General features: G+C 53.1%; 1 protein-coding gene across 11 annotated transcripts in view; it reads right to left on the bottom strand.

Annotated features, from left to right (window-relative positions):
• Window positions 1–13,896, bottom strand: part of SAMD11 (sterile alpha motif domain containing 11) — a 217,826-nt gene that overhangs the window by 30,402 nt on the left and 173,528 nt on the right. For all 11 annotated transcript variants that reach the window (XM_084651899.1, XM_084651902.1, XM_084651905.1 and 8 more), the window contains 2 exons: window positions 10,225–10,383; window positions 1,497–1,635 (listed from right to left, as the gene is read on the bottom strand). In XM_084651899.1, the coding sequence (XP_084508025.1) occupies window positions 1,497–1,635; window positions 10,225–10,383 (298 nt within the window). The remainder of the gene's footprint in view (window positions 1–1,496; window positions 1,636–10,224; window positions 10,384–13,896) is intronic.

Here is a 13,896-nt window from a genome sequence, read left to right as displayed (position 1 = left end):
CTGGATTCCAAGGCAGGATTTAGACAGAATGTTACCAACAGCCTGAGACTCACAAACCAGGATCTGAAATGCACATGTGCACACATGCATCTCAGCCCCATTCCCACACGCCAAACGAGAGCACATAAACACACACACGTAATGAGCTAGCACATCCATGCCTAGAAACGTGCAAACACCAGCATGCAAGCTCATACACCCGCACATACACTGACCCCCTTGCACATGTATGAAACATGCAAGCACAAAGTCACACGTGCACATATCCCCCCTTTCCACACACTTACCTCCCAATGACACACACCCATCAACGCAACCACACGACACACATCATGCACGCACTCACATGGACTCGCAACCTGGCACATACATGCCTAATCAATCTACAAGTCCCTTTGTTTTCGGTTTTACTGATTTTTGCAAAAAAAAAAAAAAATCCTGAGTTTTACAAAAGCTATTAAATAATAATAATAATATTATTCAATTTTTAACAAACTTCCCTGGAACTTACATGTACAGAATTTCAAGTATATGAATATGCTGATTATGTTAAAAAAATATCCAACACATCACACTAGGTAGATGTGTTTCTGTTCATAATAAATTAGTCTAAGTATAAACATGAGACTGTCTGTTAAAGTATGGCTACGTAGTGGAAGTTACACACACCCAGGCATGTGAGGATGTGTACATCAGTATCTGAGTCCTAAAAGGAGAAGTGCCAGAATTCCCCAGACCTGGCTCCCTCCATAGGGATGGCAGCTTGGTAACCCAGTTGCCATCTCTCCTTCTGGAGCAGGCCTGGAAGTGGAAGAGGTGGAGGACGCAGTGTGAGGCGTCGCCCACTTTCACTATTTGTTCCTTTTTTTTCCTGTCCTCCCATCCCCCATATTTACCCAGAAAAGTTCACTTTCTGCAACAGCTTCCACCCCTCTTTTACTTTTTTTTTTTTTTTTTTTTTTTTTTTGCAATAAACGCCCATAAATTCCCAGGAAACTTTAAGCAAAATTAAAACTGAAAACCAAGGGCCTCATCAAGCCAATCCCCAGATGGGCTGCGGGGCTCAGACATCATCCAGTACCCACCACCCGTCCCCAGGTCAATCCCCCATGGCCAGCCGGGCTGCGGGCCAGCCACCGGTCAGCCACCCCTTCCAGTGCCCACCCCAGCTCCCCAAGCCAATTTCCCCATGGCCAGACGGACCGCGGGGCCAGCCACCCCTCCCAGCGCCCACCCCCCCGCCCCAAGCCAACCCCCCCTGGCCAGACGGGCCACGGGGCCAGCCACCCCTCCCAGGGCCCACCCCAGCCCCCCAGGGCCAGACGGGCCGCGGGGCCAGCCCCCCTTTCCAGTGCCCCCCCCCCAGGGCCAGCCACCTGCCCCCCTCCCCCGCCAGCGTCTCCAGGTGGCTCGGCAAGCCCCGCCCCGGGGGTGGAGCGAAGCGAAGGGGGCGGGGCGGAGCCGTAGGCCCCGCCCCCCGGCCGCGCCGCCGGTACCTCTCGGGGAAGTGCGTGTCGCGGTGCTGGGGCAGCCCCTGTTTCCGGCGCTGGCTGGACGAGTTGCTGGCCGCGGGGAGATGCGCCTCCATGGCCGCGGGGTTCCGCGCCGCCGCCTCTTGCCGCGCTCGGAGCAGATCTGCGGAGGATGGAGGAGAGGGGGGGGAGGGACAAGCCCGCATGAGCCTGCGGCCGCTCAGCCCCAAACCCGCCCCCCCGCCGGCCGCCGCCCTCCGCCCCCCGGGCCCGCTCCGGCGCCGGCCCCGGCCCCGGCCCCGGCCGGCCGAGCCTCCCCGGCGAGCGCGGCGCGTCTCCGGCTGCCCGGCGCGGACTCGCCCCCGCTCCAGGGCGGGCGGGCAGGTGCGGCGGGGAGGGGGAGGCCCGGGCCTGGGGCGGCCGGCGGGAGGAGCCGCGTCGGGGTCTTTGCGGCGCGCCCGTGCCCGGCCTTTCCTCACCCGGAGCGAGCTGGCGGCAGCGCCCGCGGGCGCGGGAGGAAATGGTGTCACGGGCCGGGGGCGTTGAGGGACGGAGCCTTCCTGCCCGGCCCGGCCCGGGGCGTGGGGGGGACGGACGCGTCCTGAGCCCGCGCTCGCTCTCCGCGCTGCCGGCTCCCCGGCTCGCTGCGGCCGCCCCGCGCTGCCCCCTCTCGGCCGGCTGCAGGCCCCAGCCGGGGCTCCTGGGCCTCTCCTCCAGCACCCCCCGCGCCCCGCTCAGCCCCGCAGCGCAGGCAAAGCACAGGCAGCTGGGGCTGGTCCCGTCAGCTCCAGGCTGAGGGGGCCGGCGCTGGGGGGCGGCGAGCCCTCCGCCGAGGGGGCTGGAGCCGCGAGGCATCAAGTGCCACCCCACTTGGGGCCCCAGTGCAAATACAGGCAGGGCCCAGGGTTTACGAGCATCCATGCCTGCCCTCTGCCAGGGGAGAGGGGGGTAAGGCCCAGAGTTCAGAGCCCTAGTCAAGCTCCCCTGCTAGGTTCGACCCCACATGGCTACTTTAGCTGCCCCCCGGGGCGTGCCAGGGCTGTTTAAAGCCGCACCGGTCAGCAGAGACCCACCTGGGTGCAGCATGTCAAGACCTGGCTCCCCTCTCTAAGTGCAGGGCCCCTGCCCCTACACTCCACAGCTCCGTGGACACAGACTGTTGTAGTCCCATGAGAAGTAGCCCATGGGATCCAGGGCCACAGCTTGGGGGAAGGGAACTGGTTGCAAGAGTCACTGAACTGGAGGAGGGAAATCTTCCTATGGCAAAGGTTAGGGACACAGAGCGACACTGGCCAGTTTGGCAAAGCCCATAGCGGCCCAAACTGGTGGACTAATCAGAGCTACAGTTGACCCCGCTCCCCCCCCCCCAGAGCAGACATATTGGGTCAGACCAATTATCCATCTAGCCCAGTATCCCGTCTTCCAGTAATGGCCAGTGCCAGATGCTTTGGAGGGAATGAACACATGGCAATCTGAGTGATCCAGCCTCTGTCCTCCAGTCCTGGCCGTCAAAGGTTTCGGGACACCCAGAGCAGGAGGCTGCAAACTTGAATCCCTGAGCATCTTGGCTAATAGCCATTGATGGGTCACACACAGCTTCCCCCTCCCACATAAAAGGCATGGCGCACACACAGAAGAGGACAGGTCAGGGTTGCAAAAGTTTTGCCTCCAGAGGCTCCACCCCACCCTCCCCATAGCCTCTTGCCCAGATCATGTTGTTCTCCCCTGACCCCCACAGCACCTCTGTGAACAACACAACCATGGAGTTAACAGTAAGTCATGGGTCTGCTTTCTGCCCCACCGCTGCAGCAGTGCTGACTGGCTAGAATTCATATCCCAGCCCATGCTGCCTGCATATCCCTGCTGTCCTGTTAAGTCTCGCACAACACTTACTCTCCCCCTCACCTACCTGGAGCCTCAAGAGTGCCCAGAGCTTGGGGGGGTGGGGTGGGAGGGGAGGTTTGAAGGGAGGCGGTGGTTTGGCACTTGCAAACAGACTATGAAAAACATCTGCCTTGGTTGGGCTAGTGCGTGGGCCGCGCTCCCCGCTGGGAGGGCTTCTGCAGCTCAGCCTTGGGGCACACGCGGGGAATTCCATGGAAAGGTTTCAAGGGAGGTGGGGAATGAGTCAGGCAGTAAATCAGTCAATCGCTACAGCAGGGAGGGTAGAGCTGGCCGCCCCTGCAGCTTTTCTGGACAGCACAGGGCTGTGCACTAGGGGCTACTTAGTGGGAAGGGGGTTATGCTAAGCCCCATCTAAGCTCCTTGGGGTCACATCCAGTCACGTCCCTCCTGCTTCACTCACCATTTGCAGCTGGAGATTCTCACTCATTTTTAAGGGGGGGGGGCACTGCAACACGCCCCTCCCCACTGAGCTCCTGCTCCCAAGCTGAGCTCACTGAGCCTGAATCTTTCAACCCTAACTCAGAGAGCAGTCTCCCGCTTTAGGCCAAGTCGCTGAAGGCTTCTCCACACAGGAAACGAAACAGGAATAGCTAAGGGGGCTGCAGTTCACACCTCAAGTTACTTCAGTGCAAGGCAGCATGTGCGCACTGTTATTTCAGAATCTGAATGCCCTATTGCACAGAAACATAGCAAATGCTAGACGGGATCAGAGCCATAGTCGTAGGGCACAGTGATTCTGAAATAAGCATCTATATACAGACTTGCATCGAAATAACTAGCAGTGTGACTTACAACCGCTTTGGTTCCATTGACCATATAGACGAGCCCTGAGCTGCTCTGACTCAGTTTCCCCCACCTGTAAAATGGGGATATTAATTCCTCCCCGGCAAGATCATTACAGCACAGTAATTAACTGATGTTTGTACAGCATTCCAAGCTGGGCATTGCTGTGCAAGTGCCACACGTTACTAATTATTCTATTTGATGCATTTATCCACCAGAGGGACCAGAGCAGCCCAGGACGACCAATGAAAACGCTAAGTGGATTAGTTACAGATGAGACAGCCACCTGCATTGTAAGAGACTCTTTCTGGAGTGCTACCCCACCACAGAGTTAACCATCAGGAGATTCCCCGCCTCCAGGCTGGGCTCCTTCCCCCATGCTGGGCTTGCCTCTCCTCATCTGCCTACACACAATTCCGGGGCACCCTACCTCTGCACGCTTGCACCAGCCCAGCAGTGAAACCTCTGCTACTGTCTGCATGACACACTGGAAAACACACAGACAGGAAACCCCCTCCTCACACCCACTATCTACTGCTCTGTGTCAGAGGAAGCCAAGAGAGAGCCAAGTTGAATGTACTGGAATAAAGGAATAGGGTGTTTGTTGGAGTATGTATTATAATCATCATCCTTTGTACTTCTACAGCACCTTCCATGAAGCGCTCAAAGTGCTTTGCCTGCATTAACCCCTTAGCCATCACCAAACTGTCATAATTATTAATACTGTGCTTGTACTGCTGTGTGACAAGTCAATTCGCCTCTCCATGCCTCAGTTTCCCCATTTGTAAAAACAGGGATAATTCTTTCCTGCCTTTGCAAAGTGCTTTGAGATCCAGGGCTGAATCAGAGGTGCTTAAGATTATGCTATCCCCATTTTACTGATGGAAAAACTGAGACACAGGCTCGCCCATGGTCACCAGGCATGTGTGTGCCAGAGTTGGGAATAGACCCTCACGTGTCTTTATTCTCAGCCCTGTGCATTAGCCAGAAGACTAGATAGTATATAGTCATATATGTGAAGAAAGATTTCTTTTTACAAATTTCAAATATGAAAACATACTTTCTACACATGCCTGTGTGGGCACACACTGCACGTGTATGGCTACACACACACACCCCTCCCACACAGGCTGAGAACCTTTCCAGAAATGCAACAGCTATTTAAATATCTGACACCCATGCAAGGAGGCTGGAAAATGGATGCAGCAAGGGCATGTCCTACAGCTTTCAAAAAGCTGCAGCCAGGCCAAGTGCCCTCCAGTCAAAGGTTCCCCAGCTCCAATCTCTGAACACTATCCAGCCTCCTAGGTCTGCTTCCCCCTTTCGCTTCTTCTCCCTCTTCCCTTCTCCCACTCAAGATCATCTCGCAGAGTTGCCTCCACAGGGTTTGATTCAGCATGAGTCATTGACAAAGATCTAGCAACAGATTGTACAGTGCCGACAACAGTGGGGTCCTGGTCAGTGACTGGGGGTAGCAACACCAGCAGTGGCGACAGTGAGTAGATCTGAAATGACAAGGGAGGTCCTGGAGCATCAAATCCAGGATAAAACCCGGCTGTGCATCATCACACTGCACTGCACCAGAGTTCCCCCTCATGCCTGCTTCAGGGCTGGGGAAGAGCCTGATAGACCACTCTCCCCACTGCCCCAGCAGCAAACACCCAGCCTCCCTCTGCATTTCCAGAGGTTGAAGTGGGGAACACATGGAAATGCAGCATCGTGGCTCAGGGGGTGGGTAAGGGGAGAGAAAGCCTTTCACCTCTAAATCACCATTTTATGCATAAGCAGCCTGCATGACACAAGTACTCTGGGTCTTGGTCCAGTTCCAACATCACAATTAAAATTTACCACCACCCCGCCCAGTACTCTTAACAAAAACGAATGATGAGGAACACAGGAATTTGCTGGACGGTCAGCCAAGCAATGGTTCATCTCGTTCAGTATCCTGCTTCCAACCAGTGGCCACTATCAGCTACATCAGAAGAAGGTGCAAGAAACTCCCCTGGTGGGCAGTTATGGAACAACCTGCCCCAAGGGAAGTTTCTTGCTAACTCTGAGTAGTTTTTGGCTTACAGCTTGGAGCATGATGAGTTATATCCCTTCTATTTTCTTTTCTATCCTATGGCATGTCACTAGGCATGTTCCCTTTACCCACGCAAGTGTCCAATACACGTCAACTGACCATGTTGACTGAACTCCCTTAGTGGGGGGCTGGGGTCCTCCCCTTCAGGGCTGAGACCCATTGGTGGAAGAGCAGGTTGGGATGGAAAAGCTTGCACAGCCACCACCTGAGCTGTGGATAAACAGGACTTCGGTCCCTAGAGCACCTCTTGCCGCATTCATGTACATGCAAACTCATTAAAAAAAGAAGAGAGGGAACAAACATTAAAATGATCTATATTTTTAAACTGTAAAGGCACGTACGGGAGAGTGAAACCACCAGCCCCATCAGATCATATAAAAAGCCTGCAGAATTCGCCGAGCCAGGGACCATGCGCCTCCGATGTTTATAAATTAATTATCTGAAAAACCCAGGTCACTCCTTATTGCCATAGTGCCTATAATTTAGAAGTCTGGCATGCAGCCAATTCCAGAAGCTGCATTGATCCGGAATGACCGCAACAACTCCCCCGTATACCTTCCTGTCTCCTCCTCCCCTCCCGTCCCTCCCTCCCTCCCTCCCCCACCCCACCGCCTAGCCCCTCCTCCCGCACCCCAGAGGAGCTGCTATTTACAATCCTGCACTCTGACAGTTGGGAAATCGGGGTGATTGACACTGCAATGCTGGTGGATAAAGGTTCCAGGCACGGAGACGGCCTGAATTCAGAACACGGGATGCGTGTCGCTGGGAGGAAGGGAGCAGCCTACGCAGCGTGGGAGGGGGAATGGGAAAGAAAAGCAATTAAATTATTAACATTTTCTAAATAATTAACGTTACTGGTGCCTCCGTCTGAGCCTGCAGATAAACTGCGCTTTGTTCTGGCACTAATAATTTATAGCCCAACCTGTGGTGTGGAGCGAATCCAAAACACACTGAAGTTTTGTCTTGTCAACGTCACACAAGAAAGCCTGTCTGTGCAGCGTCCCCCTCTCCTCCTGCCCAGCCCGAAACCTCAGAACCGGCACCCCCCACGCTCCCAGAAAAGCTGAGGAGGCAGTTTAATCATAATTTTAAAAAATGTCAGGCTCCTGACTGCAACGAGCTGCTCTGGAGACAGAAGTGCTGTGGCATCAGCTACTCTGGTGCACGTGCTGTGCCTGGGGCAGGGGGCGGTTTCCGTGTCTGGTGCCCCATTTGTGCCCAAATGAGTTGGGCCTTTGTGTTGGCCTGTTGTGAGTCTGTGTGAGGAGCCTGCGTACATGCATGTAGCTGTGTGTTGCATATGAGTTTACGCCTCGTGCCAGCACACATGCATATGTTGCGTATGGATTTGTGAGTTGCGCCTGTGTGTGTGCGCGCTGTGTACCCATGTTGTGCCTGTGCTATGTCTGCTGTGTGTACTGTACCTATGTGCAGGGACGTGTTGTGTGTCCAACATGCACATGCCTATGCATGTGGCACCTTTGTGTAAGCATATGTTGTCTATTGTGCTTGTGTGAATACCCAACATGCACAACTTGTGTGTTGCACCTTTGTGTAAGCATATGTTGGGCCCCTGTATTGTCCTTGTGTATACTGTACTTGTGCATGGCATGCCTATGTGCATTTGTGTATTGTGCCAGGGCACACTCACTGTACATGTTGCTTCTGTCTACCAACTCGTGTTGTGTTTGTGTGTCCTGTGCCTATGCACGGGCTGTGCATGCCCTAGGCTTGTGCGCGTTGTGCCCCTGTGGAGAAGTGCTGCGTGTCTCTCCACAGCGCCTGTGTGCGTGTTGTGGGTGTGCTGCACTCACATGCATTGCGTGTCTGGGAAGGTGCGTGCTGTGCCTGTGATGCTGAACAAATCCTAACTCTACATGAAACAGGATCACCTTCCTGCCACCCAGAGAAGCAAATCAAATCAAATGGAGAGTGGAAGGGGAAGGCAGCCTCTTTATTAACCTAACAAGCAGCCCTGGGGATTTACTCCAGATTGGAGATTCTCCTTCAAGTCTTCATCAGATACGTTGCTAATGCTTCTCTGCCTCTTCCCCCCCAACCCCCTCTCGCTTTCTTTCTCTCTGGTTAATCCATGCCAGATACAGTTTGGCAGCCAAAGGCTTTGCGCAGAGAGAGGTGCAGAGGAAGAGAGCTGGACGTGGACTAAGGGAACTTGTGCTGTGTAATTTCTATCTCCCAGTGACACCTTCTCCTTCTGCGCTCAGATAGCTGTCAAATCTCTCTCGCCAACAATCCCTCCGGCTCCAAGGCAGCTCATTAATCCACCCCTCGCTCCCCCAGAGAGTCGCCCTGGGACACCCCCTCACTCACCTGCTCTTGCATCAGAAAAGGCAGAGGGCACATGCACAATTAACGGCTTTGTTTTGGCCACAGCCAGTCCTGTGCCAGCATGTCGCACATGCACAAGAGAAGGGAAGGTGTACATACAGACTGACACCTGTACAACACGTGTGGGCTCTCTCACCATGACCCAATTTCCCACTGGCTGCTTTGTGAACAGACTAGCGCCCCTATGGGTGATGCTCACGATACCTCAAACACCGTGTGACTGGCTCTGAGTTGGGCTCCCCAATATGAGGGACAAATACTTTTATTTGTATTATTTAATTAAAGCACAAACCGTAGGACTAGAGAACAAACTCCCCCGAAGAAGCTGCTATATCTGCAGGATAATGGAGCAAAAGCAGCAAGACACAAACACCTGTTCAGAACTGGGAGTTGTTTTTAAGGCCTGGGTTGTTTCTTATTTTGCACTGATGTGGCTGCACTAGAGCAAATCCCTTGTGGAGACAAGTTGCACCAGTGTAAAGACGGACTGGCACCCACGCAGCTTATCCGACTTTAAGTCTATGCCAGCACAAAATACCTCCTACACTGGTGCAGCACCATCCTCCCGCGGGTTTGCTCCATCCATGCAAAAACACCCCACTGTAGCCAAAGCCCAGGCTACTCCAAATTAAACAAGAGTGGGGAGGAAGAATCTTGGCTTCCCCCAACACCCAACCCAGGGTTAGACAGCCCAACTGTCCTGACTTGTTGCTGGTGCTTTGTGGCTGCAAGGAAAGCAGTGCCTGGAAGCTGCCTACAATATCCTTGTGGCGAAGCTCTGATGAGACTCTCACAACATGAGTATGCTGGGCCCAGAAGAGGTTTCTCCCTTTCAGCTCCCAGGTTTACCAAGCCTCTGCCCACAGCAGATCTGATTTCAGCTGGTGAGGGACAAATTCATCTCCAGAGCAATGAAGTTAAACACCAGGGATGAATCTGTCTGTCTATCCCCAGACACACATTTCCCACTGGCTTATGCATTCTCCTGCTGAACAGTTTTCATTGCTTTTCTCATTCCTAAAAACACGGTGAATTTAATCCTCGTAAGATGGCAGGTCATAAACACCAGCTACAGCCAGACACACTGCAGGCAGGTGCTACGGGAATTTCCCACGCACAGCACTGCCAATGCCCTTCAACTACATCCTGCAATGCTTCATGCTACTCCAGTGCTGGATCCTCTCACAGAACTGCTGCTGCACGTCAGTGACCACACCCCCTCATTTGTCCCAGCCCTCAGCCTCTGCTCAGCCAAGCCTGCCAACCATTCTGGATGATGCCAAAGGCCGGGGTGGGCTTGTGAAGAGATGAGACTAGGCAGAGACCCACTAAATTCACTCCACTTGTGACCAAGTCAGACTTGCACCAAGGATTCTGAATATTTGGGTTGACCGTCTCCAAGACAAAGAGAAAGGAGGAAGGGGAGAGGACCCCGCGCTACTGATATGCCTATAGACCTGCTGCAATCACAAGCTAATTGTCTAAGCTTCTCAGAAGCAAAGCTCACAGCAGAGCCACTCCATTCTCACCGCGAGGTGTTGTTACAGCTGCTAGATAAAGTATCAGAGATCACAGGGAACTTAATTCAACGCGTTACAAATCCAGCCCATTCCTCCCCCCGAAAGCTCGTACCACCGTGGCTGGGGACTGCCATGCTGTTGGCCAACTGGTAGAGACGCTGCTGCTCCTCGAAGGTGCTGTGTTCGTTCAGAGCCGACATCATCCGCCTGTAGTGTTCCTCTGGGGTCATCTGAGTCACCGCGTCTTCGAGCACGGGCGTGTGGGAATTGTCTGAAGAGCAGAAGGTTTTAAAAGAGAGAGAGAGAGAAGACATCACATCAGTGCAGGAGGACCAGAGGACTAGACAGAAAACGAAAGTCAAGTGATATCCTCCCTCAATACCACAAAACACATGCCTATGAACCTGACACACAAAACCTCCAAATTTAACCCTGCCCCCCCCGACACAAATGCATAGGCACCCAATGCCCCCAAACACATGCACACCCCCCCAACACACAAAATCTACAGACCCAACACCCCCAATCACGTATATATGCTCCCAACACCCCTTCCAAACACACACACGCAACACAAAAAACTTCAAACTCAGCACATGCACACACACACAGACACACACACTCTTACACACTTGGTGGATGCCAAGAGTGTTACATTACAATCAAACAAAATTACAGGCAAACTCACTTTACCTAAGGGGGTAAAGGAGGACCGTTGCTGCCACAAACACACGATGAAAGACGTACTGGATTCTCCTCCACTCCCCTGGGGGATGCTAGTTCTCTTTTCAACTAACGCCTAAATAGACACCCACCCCTTTTTTTCAAGCCTGCCATTTGGAACACGCTTGGAGGAGGTGGCTACAGAGAGGGGCAACGTGATCCCTCACTACGGAGATGCTCATTGCTCAACTGCTTCCTGTAGACGAGTTTGAGAATCGCAGTACAGGTAGCAAGCCACTAGTTTTGCTAGGAGCAGCTCTGACAACCCATCCGCTCAGCTATCAAAAGGGAAGTTACGGAAACAGGCTCTCTAGGTACTCGTACGGCTGAGCACCCCAGTCATGACAGTTTTTATCTTCACAATACTCCTGTGAGGCAAGCATGGGGACCGGAGGCGCAGGGCAGAGTAAGGGATTTGCCAATGGTCTGTCACACAGAGAATCTCTGTGTGCGCTGGGAACTGAACCCAGGTCTACTGAGCCTGAGCCCAGCACCCTGCCCACAATTCTACCCTTGAGAGAAAGTGAATGGTTGTAGTCCCCCTTGTCACACGGGGACTCAGAATCTGAGTTCCTTTGCCACAGTCTCCCTATATGACCTCAGCCAAGTCCCTTAATCTGACTCTATGCCTCAGTTTTCTCATTTGTAAAATGGAGGTGATAATCTTGCCAGCCTCTCAGGAGCACTGTGAAGGTAAATTAATTAATGTCTGGGAGGTTACTACAATGTAACAATAGTTATAAAGGAGATGCAGTTATCACACGCCCCCTTCCATGCCCCAACTGGTTTGACTATTCGCAAGAGAGGAGCAGCGATTGTCACTTATTCAGAACGCTGCAGCCTTGACCTACACCTCACGACGATGGGTGCTGTGAAGAGGCAGAGGACAACTCCACAGATTCCCTCGTTAGCGTAAGTAGCTGAACAAGAATCACCTGATGTCCAAGTAACAAGCACATGATTCTTACCTGAACCCTGAAATCAGCTGGACGCCTAGCCCCCAGCAGGGCCACAAGGGGAAAAAAGCCCATACAAACTACCCCACCCAGCCCTGAAATAACTTACGGGGCCAACCCTCCTCCCATTACTCACAGGTGCAGTACCAATGTCTCCAAGTAAGGTGGGCAAGTTCTGCTACCCCCCACTGAATCCACTGCGATTGCATGGATCATGAAGGCAAAATTAGGTTCAGTGACTAACAGATTTACCGCATACATTCCTGCCTCCACATTCACCAAGCCTTGCTTTCTTGTGTGGGGCTGAATCCCCTTCAGAAAGGCCGCACCTGCTCCCCAGGCAATAGAGACCCCACTATAGCAACCAGGGGAGATAAAATCCAGAGCAGCTTTTGTTTACTGTAAGCAGAACTCGGAGGAATTACCACACTCACGGCTTGGCAGGGGCTGCTCTCACACTGTTTTATCTTGGATCATCCCCACAGGCAAAACCCTTTCATTACTCACAGGGAAACTGCCAACAAGAGCTTTAACGGGCAGAGGGAACGGGAGGAGGGAGGGCTGCTGCCCATTGCATCGCGTCACTAGAATGCCAGCGCGTTGACTGAACGGGAGAGCAATCTATTAATGGAACCATTGTGTGCAAGCTCTGAGTTCTCTCTCCTTCCCTCCCTGTCTGCAAGTCTGAGCCTGTCGGGCCTTTCTGACAGTGCCGCCATGTTGGCCCCAAATCCAAGATGGCGGCAATGGGACAAATTCCAGTCACTTGACACTAGTGTCACCTGGGGATGCTGGTGCTTTGACTCGCACTCTGTCATGTGACTATAGCTATGTATACACCTCTCGGAGAACCAAGAGGTCCCCTGGTCTGGATATCCCCTGAAAGGACGATCACGGAGGGGAGCAAGTGGCATTGGAAAGGCAGCATGGTACAACGGATAGGACACTGGACTAGGACTGAGACGACCTGGGTCTAATCCTAGTTCTGCCATTTCCCTCCTGTGGAAGTTCAGGCATGTTGCTTCACCTCTCCTTCCCCGTCTACTTTTCGCCTGTCCTGTCTATTCAGAGCATAAGATCTTTGGGGGCAGCGATGCTCTGCCCCATGTGTTTATCCAGCTCCTAGCACAGCGAGGTCCTGATCTCAGCTGGGGATGCTACTGCCACAATCACTTTAAAAAAAAAATGTTCCACCCCCTCCAAAACCCCAAGAAGAGAATGAAGCCGAAAAGCTTATAATATCCTGGGTTTCCAACCTCCAACCACCACCCTAATTCACACGGCTCCTTTCCCTTGTGAGTATAAAGCCCGGAGAGCGAGCGCATGATTTCTGCCCTATTTTGCTGGGGTCAACGACAGAGCTCCATTCAATTTCTCACCCAGCACAGCACTCTGCAACCAGGGCTACAAACTGCAACCACTAAACTACACCCTAGTGACGTGTTTCTGTATCTCGAGGACCAAGGACTTCCTGTGAAATTCACAGATTCAAAGCCCGAATTGAGCTGCACCGTTCTAGGAGTTGGACCCCCACCCCTTCAGTTGGGTGCATCTGCCTCACAACCTAGTGACTCAAAAGAGGAGCGGTGGATAATTAGAGGCAACCGCGCAACTGCTTGTGCAGCAGGTGGCCGGTGCTTTCAGGAAGGAGCAAAGGGATTGGAATTCCCCTCCAAATCACCTCCCCCGACTCTCCTAGCTGACAAGACCGCCCACAGCCTCCTGCCTTCCTGGCACTCCTCCTCCCCAGCAAGCTCAGAGAGGCATCAACTGTCTCAACTCTCATCTGATGCTCTTAACTGGAGCTCTGAGGAGAAAAGCCACAAGACCCAGACCCCGATTTAGGAAAATCACTGAGGTTTCTTCACAGCCGTGTCATTAGGAAAAAAAAAAAAAGGGGGGGGGGGAGATAATGACACTTAATTACCATAAACTCTATCCGATCAGGCCCAGAGCAGATTTCAGGTGCAAGGCGGGGGGAGGGGGGGAGGGGCGGGAAGGGGGAGGGGGGAAAGCTGGATTTCCACACTTCTAGTTGGAGATTTCACATGACTCAGCCAGTGATAATTCCAGCTCCGTGGCAGCTTTGCTGTCTGCTCTTGTCA

Source organism: Lepidochelys olivacea (genome assembly GCF_965140295.1).
Source record: "Lepidochelys olivacea isolate rLepOli2 genome assembly, chromosome: 18".
NCBI classification, from domain to species: domain Eukaryota; kingdom Metazoa; phylum Chordata; order Testudines; family Cheloniidae; genus Lepidochelys; species Lepidochelys olivacea.
Note: the sequence above shows the minus strand (reverse complement) of the source record. Positions and strands in the feature narration are given on the sequence as shown.